General features: G+C 43.4%; 1 protein-coding gene across 1 annotated transcript; it reads right to left on the reverse strand.

Moving 5' to 3' along the window:
* Positions 1-10,811: 10,811 nt before the first annotated feature.
* On the reverse strand, positions 10,812-11,783 carry LOC126690065 (uncharacterized). Its single transcript, XM_050385199.1, has 2 exons — positions 11,292-11,783; positions 10,812-11,243 (listed from the first exon to the last, which is right to left on the reverse strand). Exons 1-2 carry the CDS (start codon positions 11,781-11,783, stop codon positions 10,812-10,814), a joined length of 924 nt encoding a protein of 307 aa, XP_050241156.1.
* Between the last annotated feature and the right edge of the window lie 1,652 nt (positions 11,784-13,435).

Here is a 13,435-nt window from a genome sequence, read left to right on the forward strand (position 1 = left end):
TCTTCAGCATCTGATTCTTCAACAATTCCTAGTGATTCATCATCACTATGTTCTCCAAGGTCTCGTACAAGCAGATTCAACTCATCCGAAGACTCAACATGAGCAATAGTCATAAAAGTTGAATAGTTCCCCTCTCCATCACAGCTCTCTTCAGATTCTGAGTCAGACGAATCCGAGTCACTCAAGTTCGTGGCATACACTTTACCTTTCAATTTCAAATAATTCGGACATTCCTTCTTAAAGTGTCCATGCCCATTACATTCGAAACAAGTGACACCTTGTGTGGGTTGGGATTCTTTTCCATCTTTCTTTTTTAAATCCCTCTTCTCCCTTCCAGAATCAAATTTGCCATTATTTTTGAATTTCAAGAACTTTCTGAAATTTTTGACAAGGTAAGCTACATCTTTGTCAACCACATCTTCTCCCGATGAGTCTTGATCTTCCACCTTCTCATTAATGGTCTTTAGAGCAAGGGATTTACTCTTCCGTTGATTGGGCAGCGACATCTCATAAGTCTGCAGAGAACCAACCAGCTCCTGTACTTTGATGTCATCAAGATCCTTGCTCTCTTCAATTGCTGTCACTTTAGCACGAAAACTTTCCGGCAATGATTGAAGGATCTTCCTTACAATCTTTGAGTCCTCCGTTTTCTCCCCCAAGTTGAACTTACTGACAACCACCTCATTTAGCTTTCCATAGAAAGAGTCAAAAGACTCATCCTCACTCATTTTGAGCTCCTTAAACCGAGTGGTCAGCATTTGTAACTTGGTGTCTTTCACTTTCTTCGTGTCTTCATAAGTGGTTTCCAGAATCTCCCATGCTTCTTTGGCAATGGTAATGTGAGAAATCCTGTGAAATTCATCTGGAGACACACCACAGAAAATAGCATTGAGTGCTTTACTGTTAGCATTAGATGCAGCAAGTGCTGCCTTATCCCATGAGGATTTGGCTGCCTCAGGTTTGGTCCAACCAATCTCAACAGCATCCCAAACGGATTCATCAATAGAACACAGAAAAGCTCTCATGCGAACCTTCCAAAAAGCATAATTACTACCATCAAAATATGGAGGTGCATTTAGGGATTGAGACCTATCCATCTCAAAAGGGAGTCAAGGATCACACAATGGTAATGAAACCAATAGCAGTGTACCCGCTCTGATACCAATTGAAAGTTCAAAAACGTGTACAAAACACCTTTGAACGTTTAGACCCCCAAATTACAACTTAACCAATACAAGCAATATGTCAAACAACTAGTGTGCGGAAACTTAACACATGCTATAATACGAAATTGGTTAAAGACTATCTAAGCCATAACAAAATAAAACCACAGCAGATAATAAAAAGGCAAAGATAGAGAGGAAGGAAGATGCAAACACAAAGACAACACGCGATGTGTTATCGAAGAGGAAACCGAAGTCCTCGGCGAAAAACCTCTCCGCCGCCCTCCAAGCGGTAAACAATCCACTAGAAAATACAGTTGGGATACAAGGACAGCAATAGACCCTCCAAGCCTAATCTACCCAGTGCACCTAAGCCCTCCAAGCTTCTTGCTCCAACGAGGTTGCGCCGAACCTTTTTCTTTTCTAGCTTCCCGGATTCCGCTACTAGACCGTAGCATCAACCAATGAAGATTGGTTCCTTCCTAACTACTTCCCAGAAATCCAAACAGCTGTCTCACAGTGATGATGATGGTGAGAACCAGGTTTGGTATAATGCCTCTCAAGGATTTGACAATGGAGAGGAAGAGAGTTGAGGAATTTGAAGAGACTCTAAGGTAGAGATTGTGGGTGAAACAATCTGGTTTTTCTTTAGGGTTTCTCTCTCAAAATTCTCTCTGGAAGCTCTCTTTCAATCGTGGGTAAAAGGGGTATTTATACTAGAGTGGGAGAGGAATGTGAAACGTCAGGTTTTACAAAACAGGGGTGGCTCGTGGCTTGACTAAGTCGCGAGATCCAGTCGCGAGTTAACCGTATGGCCAGTTGTCCTGTTTTGTCCTGTAGTGCTCCAGCTAGCATGACTGTTCATCTTCCAGCATGCTTGGCACGTGTGCTGCTTCTGGCGGCTTGCAATCGCGAGTCACCCGCGAGTCCCAGCCGCGAGTCTCTGTTTTCTTACACACTCTTGAGCAAACTCCACTCTATCTCACTCACTACCCTTACAACAAGCCCACCTAAATACAGGGTTACTAAATGCTGAATTACAAGCAAATTTGGCACGGAATAAAGCCAATTAGATGGTTGAATAAATTTAACCTTACAAGTGTAGTAAGTTTTTTTGTCGAATCGCATTGATGATGGTCTCAGAATCGCCTTCAAAAATTGAGGTCTGAAATCCAAGTTCTTTGACAAATTGAACAGACCATCATGCCACCAAAGTTTCCAAAACCAGTACTGAATCCGGCATGAGAATTCTTTTTGCTAGAGCTGCTAACAATTCCCCTCTGTCATCGCGGACCACAACACCTATACTTGCTGAGTTGATATCTTCGAACACTGCTTCGTCAAAGTTTGTCTTGACGTTACCTTGATCTGGTGGCTTCCAGCGTGGTCTTTGGGCTTGGATTTTTTTGTTGCGGGGGAGGTCGAGCTTTGTGGAATTCTGCTAGATATTGTTTTGCCACTTCATATAGTCTGTCAAGGGGGTGGATCGCTTCCTCTGCCCGAGCTTTATTCCGTCTATTCCAAATAGTCCAGCAAACCATCGCAAATAGATTGGCATTTTGAAAAGAGTTGAGGAAAAGCTTTAGCAAATCAGCAAAAGAGTGAGTTCTATAAAATTTAAAGGGTAAGGAATTAAAACTCTGGGACCAGACTAGTCGGATTTTTTCACAAGACCAGAAGGCATGACTGACAAATTCTTCATGAGCATTACACAGATTGCAAGTGGACGGGTACTATTTTACGCTTCAACAGGTTCTGTAGAGTAGTAGGTAGGGAATCAGTACTTGCTCTCCAAGAAAAAACTCGACTTTATTAGACACCTGCAACTTCCAAAGACTCTTCCAGAATTTTTTATCATCGTTAGAATTAGATGATGATGCTTCCTCATTGTTCATCGCCTCACAAAGAATATTGTACTCCGACTTAATATAATCTAGTATTTGTATGTGGCCAGTATAACACATCCGGTTAGGGAGAGGAAACAATTAGCAGAGACTTTATCAAGTTGGCTTCATATGGCAGAAAAATCTCATCAATAAGTTCAACATTCCACCCCCTTGTCTCAGCTGTGAGCCATCACCTATCCTCCACTTTCCTCCCATAGTAATGACCTTTCAAGCTTGCAAAATACTCTTCAACGCATAAGCACTTGCCTTAAGTTTTGCGTCCCAAATAGTGCCTCTTGGAAAATACTTAGATTTAAAAACTTTGAAAAAGAGGGAGTCTGTGTCATGGACAAGCCTTCACACCTGCTTTGCTAGCATAGCTTCATTGAATTTGTCCAATTCTCGAAAGCCCATTCGCATTTAGATTTTGGTTTACCTAGAACCTCCCATTTTTGCCTGTGAATTTTCCTCCTATGTCCACGTTGTCCCCACCAAAATTTTAGAAATCATTGCTTTTATATCATGGCAGAGTCCCACAGGGAGTTTGAAACAACTCATAGCAAATGTGAGAATAGCCTAAACCACTGCTTTAAGTAGAATCTACCTACCTACTGAGATAGTAGTTTCTCCTTCCAACCTTGCAATTTTCCCCACACCCTCTCCTTAATATAGTTGAGGCTAGCCCTTTTATTCTTCCCCACAACTGCAGGAAGCCCCTTACCTTTCATATTCCTTGATCTCCAGAACCTGTAGGAAAGTTTTTATGGCTGCTTTGGAAGAGGTAGACACCGATTTTCCAAAGAAAATATTTGTCTTTTCAAGGTTAATCTTTTGGCCAGATGCTAATTCATACTCCCCCAAGAGCTTTTGAATGACCTACACCTCTCTTAGTTCAGCCCGACAAAATAGAAGTATGTCATTTGCAAAGAATAAGTGAGATATTTAAGGACCATCCCTGCATAGAGAAAAACCCCTGATGTCATCGGAACTCACTTTCTTCTAGATTAAACCATTTAGCCACTCTAAACATAGAAGGAATAGGTAGGGAGATAATGGATCCCCTTGTCTAATTCCTCTCGTAGGTTTAATATCTCCATGAGGTTCACCATTCACTAGAACTGAATAAGAGACTGAACTAATGCAACCAAAAATCAAATTGATCCATCTGTCATGAAAACCCATCCTCTTCATCAAACAACATAGGAAGCCCCATTCAACCCGATCGTAAGTTTTACTCATATCAAACTTCATAATCATAAAACCTGATTTACCTACTCTCTTGTTCTTCATATGATGCAAAGTTTCAAAAACCACCAAAATATTATCAGAGATGGCTTTATCAGATTGGAAAGCACTTTGTGTGTCTGAGATGATGTCTAGTAAAATTTTCTTAAGCCTGTTTGCCAATACTTTTAAAACCAACTTATATAAAATATTACACAAAGCTACAGGGCAGAATTCAATGACTCTTTAAGGACTTTTTACTTTAGGGACTAAAGTAATGTAAGTATGATTCAATCAAGGAAGAATGGTACCTGAGTTTAGACAAGATAGGACAGCTTGAGCAACATCTACACCAATATTGTCCCAATAATGCTGATAAAAGATTGGCGACATCCCATCTGGGCCAGGAGCTTTTAGAGGTGACATCTGCTTCAAAGCAAGATCAACTTCTAGTTTGGTGAAGTTTGCCAAAAAAAAGCTTGGTTCATCTTAGTGGTAACAGTCTGTGGGGTGGCTTGTAAAACAGCTTCAATGTGTGTAGAATTCAAGTTTAAAGACTGAAATAACTGTTGCAAATAATCCACAGACAAATTTGCAATTTGATCCTCATTTTCACACCGTGAACCATTAGCATGCTTCAACTTTCTAATCTCATTCCGCTTAAACCGATGAGTGGCCCGATTGTGAAAGTACCTAGAGTTTTGGTCCCCATCTTTTAGCCAGGCAGATTTTGACCGCTGCTGCCACAATTTTTCCTCCATTACTAATAGGGAATGAAACTCCTGTTTTAAGAGAACCACCTGACCTCCATCACCTCCTCTTGTAGCTTCCAATTCTACTTTTTTCAGCCTTTTTTGGACATCAATGAGATGTTTTGTAATATTTCCAAGTGAGTGCCGACTCCATAATTGTAGCATTGTTTTGCACTTGTCCAGATTTTCATTTACAACAGCCAATGAAGGCAGCCCCTAAGCAACATGTTTCCAAGCCGATTCTACTGTTGAATGACACCCCTATTCTTGTAGCCAAATATGTTCAAACTGCCAAGGACATTGTCAACGGATTGGTAATCCCAATGGGTGGATAATTATTGGCTTATGGTTAGAACACACACACTCCAAATGAGCGACCTTTGTGGTTGGAAACAAAGATAGCCACTCATCAGTTGCTACTGCTCGATCAAGTTCTCCCAAACTATGATTCCCCAATTGACAGTTTTATTCCAAGTGAATTTATTTCCCACAAACCCTAGGTCCATGAAGCTACATTCATCTAGAACATCATGAAACTCCTACGTTTGCCTATTTGGTCTTGGCCTACCTCCCATTCTTTCATGAGATTTTAAGATTTCATTAAAATCTTCAGCACATAACCATGGTAGTTGAAATCCGAGGTTCAAACGGAGAAGGATGTCCTAAGATGTCGAATGGTTTTGAGTCTTAGGAGCACTATAGAAACTGGTAAATCGCTAGGCATCGTCCTTCCCTTCATCAACAAGTGCATCAATATAGTTCAGCAGGGAAGAGACTACCCTAATATTCACACTATGCTTCCGCAACAAGATCAAACCACCACCCTACGTTGCTTTTGTTACTACATGCATTGGTCCAAAATCTAAATTCTTCAAAAAAAGTTTTAGCCTAGCTTCAGTCGGCCATGTTTCGGTAATGAACATGATTTCAAAATCTTGTGCCAGAATTAAATCTCCGAGCTCCTGAACTGTCTACATGTTCCCAAGCCCACGACAATTCCAACAGAGGAGTCTCATTGTTCCTAGCGGGGCTGAGATGCAGCCGCCGCCAATGAGATAGAGTTTTCCTTGGCTTGAAGAGAAACCACTCTATGCTTAATGGGTAACTCATCGTAGACTTCTTCACCACCACTTCATTTTGAGAGAACCAATTTTCCTTTACCATTTCCCTCTATTTTTTCAGTTTGAGGGAGTCGAGTCCACTTTGCCTTGGTTTCTTTCACTTCTGTGAGTGACTGATTTTCAAAATTTGTGATAACTGGTAAGACAGAAGGGGGAGCATGTCAAAAGAAATATTATTAATAGGAGCACTTGATATGGGATAAGTACCTATTTTAGGCGAAACAGGAGTCATGGCTGGTGCTAAAACATCTCCAAAATTATCCCCCCCCCCCAAACTTTTCAAATAAACGTAACTCCTGATCAATTTCCAAGTTTTCTGATTGAGGAAATCTCCTTGCACAGCTATATCCCTAAGAATCAGGTTTAACACTTTATGATTGCCACTAGGATTTTCCATAAAGGACGCCTTTAAATCATGAATACCCGTATTTTTAGGAGTCAAAGGAGTGATATCTGGTGAAACTTCTACCACAAAATCCGTCGTATCCATATACTGCACTGGAGCTAACTGAGTTGACCTCTCAACATTCTTAGTCACTGGAGTGGACATCGGAACACCTTGAGGCTTATCTGATTTCATCTTCTTTTTCCTTGCTTCATAAAATCCTTGAACTATTATCACTGAATTTCTAGGATTAGGAGAATGGGATTCCCGTATGCAAGGTCCACAGGCTTGATTTTCGGTAGTTAGCGTGCCAATACTCTTAACCCAAAGTTCGCAATCCCTATCGTTGTGATCAAGACGTCCACACCAATAACAAATATTAGGAAGCCTCTCGTACTTGAAAGCAACCCAGTCTTCCAACCCCTCCTCCAAACAAATAATCCTTCCTCAATATAAAGGCAGGGTTATGTTAATTATGACCCGAACACGCATAAAACTACCACTTTCCATATTAGAAAATCAATAGTTTTATCGACTTCCCCAATCACTGAGCAAATATCTTCTACCACCCTTCTGTTCATAAAACGAAAAGGAATATCATGTAGTTGCACCCAGATGAAGACCTTCGAAAATTTCAACTCTCGCATAGGAGAGTGATTTTCATATGGTTGAAGGACGACCAAATGTTTATCAAAACTCCATGGTTCTCCCTTAAGAATCTTATCAATCACCTCTTTATTATCGAAAACAAATAGCACAATATGGTCACCGACATTCCTTACTTTGAAACCATTCACTGCTCTCCACAATGGATTAAAAGTCCAAATGATCGCCTCTATATTCAACACTCTATTTGTCAGGAACTTTGCTACTTAAATAAATTCAGACTAGCAGTTATTTTTATGAAAACTCATCTTAACACCCTCCCATTTATTAAAAGATAGGTTGTTCCAATGTGTTGTTAGAGCATCCATGATAGAAAAATACCTTGAAAAAAGACTGAGAAAAAGAAGGAGACAAGGAGATGGAAAAACTCACCCACACGTGTTTCCTTTTAACCCTAGAAAGGAAGAAACCACAAAGCCTAAGAGTAACTGTGTTACCCTAGGAACCACAAGCCTCTTACAAGAAGGAACCAAATATTCTACTGCCTAAGAGAAGTTTGGAGAAAACCAGACTTTCTTAGCGATAGAGAAACAAATAAATTAAAGCAGATAAACGTATCTTAAAAGCACAACCTTGCCTTTAGGGGTGTTCACTAAACCACAAAAACCGCACCAAAATCGCCTGTAAAATGGAATAACTGCACCACACAGTACCTATTCTTGATGCCAAGATCACTACAAAACTCGTGAAAGGCCCTACTGTCGAACTACAATCCATTATCAGATATAAGAAAGCCTAGCACCCCAAATCTCGTGATTATATTCTTCCACACGAACTTTCTAACATCCACATCCCGAATATTGGCTAACGCCTCTGCCTCCACCCACTTGGTGAAGTAATCAACAGCCACTAAAACAAACTTTCGATTGCTAGTGGCCTGGGGAAATGGGCCAAGAATGTCCAGCCCCCATTACGCAAAGGGCCAGGGGCTGCTGACCGAATTCAGTTGGCTTGCGGATTGGTGGATCAAGGGGGCATGCTTTTGGCATTGTTCACACTTACGCACATACTCGGCGGCGTCCTTCTGCATCTGTGGCCATTAGAACCCCTGAGTCATTGCTCGATGTGCTAATGAGCGTCTCTCTACATGACTGCCATACACCCTGTCATGTAGCTCAATAAGGAGCTCATTAACTTTCTCAGGGTGTAACCACAAAAGGTACGACCCCCCAAAAGACCTCCGGTACAGCTTACGATCTGCCGACAACTAGTACCGAGCAGTTACTCGACGAACCTTGTTAGCTTCCTTTTCATTATTTGGGACTCGATCCTTGGCTAAGAAGTCAATGATCGGGTCCATCCAGTATGGCTCGGTTGACGAAATCACTGCAACACTAACTACGGTATTAATTCTTGGCTCCCCTATGAGCTTTATCTTGATTAACCAAGGTACATCCTCCGTCGTTGATGACGTCAACGTGGCTAGAGAGTCAGCGTGTTTGTTCTGTCCTCGGGATACTTGGGCCAAAGTACAAAATTTACTCATGACTTGCTTTACCATCTGCAAGTACTCATTCATTCAGGAATCCCAAGCTTCAAAACTACCCTGCACTTGGCTAACCACTAGCCGAGAATCTGAATAAATCTCTACATCCCAGGCACCCATACCTAAAACGGTTCTTGATCTAGCAAGCAAGGCCTCGTACTTAGCTTCGTTGTTAGAGGCCCTGAATCCTAACCTAAAAGAATGCTCCAACCGTATTCCTTCTAGGTTGATAATGACAATCCCGGCTCTAGCCCCCATAGCATTTGATGCGCCATCCACGAATACCTTTCACGGGCAACATTCCACATGACAAACCATCTCCCTTTCGTTCTTAGGAGAAAACTTTGCAACAAAATCAACAAGAACTTGGCCCTTCATCGAACTTTTTGGCTTGTACCTTATATCAAAGGATCCTAGCCGAGTCCCCTATTTAGCTATCTGGCCCGTAAAGTCAAATCTTTTCAACAATGACTGTAACGGGTACTCGGTCAGGACGTAGACGGTATGAGCTTGAAAATAATGAGGCAACTTCCTCGTAGCATGTACTAGTGCTAACACCAACTTTTCCAAGGGTAAATACCTTGTCTCGGCGTCAACAAAGGTCTTACTAATGTAATACACAAGCTGCTGCACCCCTTGATCCCTTAATAGCACGGCACTTACAGCATGATCAGACACCAAAAGGTACATGAATAAGTCTTCCCTAGGTTCTGGGGCTGTTAACATGGTGCTTGCATCAAATACTCCTTTAAATCCTGAAAAGCTCTTTCACATTCCTCGTTTCACTTGAACCCCTTCCATTTCTTCAAAAGTTGGTAAAATGGATGACAACGATTGGCAAATTTAGAAATGAATCGATTAAGGGCAGCTAACATTCCGGTCAACACTTGTACTTCCTTCGGATTGCCCAGCGGCTTAAGGCGCTGCACGACTTCAGTTTGATTGAGGTTGACCTCTATCCCATGGTTAGTGATCAGATAACCCAGGAACTTGCAAACCCCCACCCCAAAAGCACACTTGTCTGCGTTTAGGCGCAACTTATGTTGCTGAAGCACTTCAAATACTCCCTGGAGATCCTCTATATGCCGCGTCTCTTGTTTACTTTTTACCACCATGTCGTCAATGTACGCCTTAACTATGTGCCCAATCTTGTCCCGAAACATTTTAGTCATCATTCGTTGATACGTTACCCCGACATTCTTTAACCCGAAGGGCATCACGGTGTAATGGTAGTTTGCATCAGGGGAGATGAATGCCGTCTTCTCCTGGTCCTCGGCAACTAGGGCGATCTGATGGTAACCTAGAAAGGCGTCCAAGAAACTCATCCTCGAGTGCCCATAGGTGGTGTCGACCGATTGATCTATCTTTGGCATAGGAAACGGGTCCTTTGGGCACGCTCGGTTCAAATCCATGAAATCTACACAAACTTCCCACTTGCCATTCTTCTTCCTGACCACCATGGTATTTGCCAACCATTCCGGGAAGAAGATTTCCTTTATTGCCCCGGCCTCTTTTAACCTCCCGACCTCCTATCTCACTACCTCAACGTGTTCCTTGGCCGACCTTCTCGGCTTCTGCTTCTTTGGGGGAAATGACAGGTCTACGTTAAGCTTGTGAACGATGAACTCGAATCAACCCCGGACACCTCATATAGGCTTCAAGCAAACACATCTATGTTCTGTATAAGAAATAACATTGTTTGTACCTTATCCCCATCCCTCATACTTGGCGCTATCTGAAAACACCGGTCAACATTTGGAAGTATCTTTACTCTAATTAATTCGTCAGCGCAATTAGCCCCCATTCCCTCTCGGGGCTCCTGTAATTGCTATAAAGAGACCTCCTCGGCTGTTTCCTTCTATTTAGCTTGATGGTGCTTCCAATCGACCACGGCCATCAAACATTTCCTGGCCGCCTGCTGACTTCCCCTTACTATAGCAATGCCCTTCTCGGTGCGGAACTTAACCTTCACATGCAGGGTGGAGGGGACTGCCCCCATCGCATGGATCCACGGCCTTCCCAGAATAGCCATATAAGGAGAAAACGAAGTGACAACTATAAAAGCCACTGTTACTTCCTTTCCTTCCATATTCACCAGAAGTAAAATTTATCCCTCGGGAATCACCACCTAGCCATCAAACCTAACCAGGGGCGTATCGTATTTTGAGAGGTCCTCCTTCTTCAGTTCAAGCCCTCTGAACAGATCCAGATACATCACATCGGCCCTACTTCCCTGGTCTACCATTACCCTCTTTACTATGAAACCCTTTATGTGGGCTGTCACCACCAACGCATCATTGTGCGGCTGAATTGTTCCTTCTAAATCATCGTCGTTAAAAGTGATGGGCTCCTGAGCAACCTTTAGCTTCTTCTCGGGGGGTTGCTCGCCCGAACCATTTTCCACGGGTGTTTCAGTCAGCACTCCTCTCCTCCCGATCACTGTAGTACGCCTTGGGGCAGCGTGGATAACTTCGATCACTTCTAATGGGGGTAGGAAAGGGTTCCCCCTTTGCTGAGCACTTTGCCTAACATTCCTATTCCTTGAATCTGCCACAAACTCCTTCAGATATCCCACATTCACCAATTTCCCTAGATGATCCTTTTATACCTGGCACTGCTCGGTGGTATGCCTCTTATCCCTGTGATAGGTACAGTACAAATTCTGATTCCTACGGGATGGGTCACCCCCCATCTTGTTCGACCATCTGAAGGATGGCTCGTTCTTGATCCAGTCTACGATTCTGTGCACCGACTCCTTAAACGTCACGTTCACCTCTCCCAGTCGCAGCTTTGGCTCTTGTATTCTTAAATCCTTTCGAGGCCTTGGCTGAAACCTGCTCGACCAAGGACGATTCACTAACGGGGCCTTACCCTTACTTTGCAACCGATCATCCTCCAGGTGTTTGTACTCCTCAATACGCCTTATGAGCTGCCTCATATCCTCAGGAGGCCTCCTCGTCAATGACTCCCATAGTTCAGAATCCTTAAGCAACCCCATCCTAAAGGTGCTCGCCGCAATCTTCTTGTTGCTCCCACCGATCTTATTATAAAGCTCCCAATACCGACTGGTATACCTACGAAGGGTTTCCCTAACCCTCATCTTCATAGATAGTAATGCATCCACTGGTTGTGGTACCCGGCTTCAAGTTATGAACCGAACACCGAATTCTTAGATCAACTCTGCAAAACTGTGAATGGAACCCTTCCGTAACCCATTAAACCATCTCAAAGCAGTAGGCCCGAGGCTTGAGGGAAATACCTTACACATCAGCGCGTCATTATAAGTATGCAGAGACATCATCTAGATATAATGGCTGACGTGTTCTACTGGATCCATTTTCCCATCGTAGGAATTGAATGGTGGGCTCGTAAATCTGCTCGGCATTGGGGCCCGTTCAATGTTTTCTGAGAATGGCGATCAAGCAGCTCTGCATAAGGCGTGGCTCAAAGCATCCATGGTCGCATTAAGGGGTCGTCGCTCTTCTGGGGAATCTGATCCCCGGTCTGCGTACTCTTGTGAACGTTATCGATCCTGACGTTGACGGGACTCCCATGAGTGTAAACGGTCTCGGCGTCGACGGGATTCCCGTGAATATGAACGATCTTGAAGTCGACGAGAACCGGACTGATTGGACCTCACCCCATAACAATTTCTCCCACTATCAGACCTCCCTTCTTAGTTGTCTCGGTCCCTTCTTCGATGCCCACCCCTTACTTCCAACTCCAAATCTCTCACTAGTCTGCGTAGCCGCTCAAGTTCTTCATCCCTCTCGTCAAATTGCTTGTGCCATGAAGCACCGGATATCTTCCAATGGGTTTGGTACGATCCCTCTCCAAGGCCGAACCGCTCTTCCTCTTATTCACAATCCCTATCTTCGCACCTCTTATGCCTTTATTCTTGCCAGGTGGATCCTCGAGAAGACCCTACCGAACCACTTTCAGCATAACTCCTCGAACGTCTTTCAGACATTTTCCCGAGCGTGAGTCTCAGTTGAACCATGACTTTGTAGGAGATCCCCACAGGCGACGCCAATTGTGCGCGCCAAGAGTGAGGCTAATGGGCTAGACCTCACTTGAGCTCACAACTTATTTGTAAGGTGGGCTTAGGATTTCCTACTTTGGGTTATTCTCAGCACAGAGACCCAACGGAACTGTCTTTCCCTTTAAACTGTTTTCCTCTCTCTATCCTACTACTGCACTGGCTTTATTCTTTCTTACTCTCTCTATTCTCAGTTTCCTTGTGAGCCTCCCCCCTCTTTTCATCTCTAGCTTCTCATATTTATAGCCTAATAATTAGTGGGGAGTTATGATTACTTTCATGGTTAGTGGCAAAGAAGGTCCAATGTCGTTAACCCTAAGTGGGTGTTTAGGTGGGAGTGGAGTGTGGTACAAATGGCCTTGGAACTGGTTCCCACCTCAATAGAGTTACTCTGTAACAGACGCCCTGAGGCATTGCTGGGCAACCGAGAGATAGTACCCCCGAGCAGTTGTCTCTTTGCTCAGGAAGTGGTTCACCAAGCGTGATCCAGGTGACGTAGCGTGGCATGTACTGATGAAGATCATTTGCCCAATAGGCTTTAAGGTGGCTTGAGGGCTGGGCCTAGGGGCGGTATGGGCCATACTATCGGGTTAGAGCTCAAGGCCTAAATGGGCCCAGATATCCCAGTGCCATACAGGTGTGATTATGATTTTGGCTAAACCGCACCGCAAAATGTGGTGCTAAAAATGGCTAAAAACCGCACCGCAAACACC

The sequence above is a fragment of the Quercus robur genome, chromosome 6 (genome assembly GCF_932294415.1).
Source record: "Quercus robur chromosome 6, dhQueRobu3.1, whole genome shotgun sequence".
NCBI lineage: Eukaryota > Viridiplantae > Streptophyta > Magnoliopsida > Fagales > Fagaceae > Quercus > Quercus robur.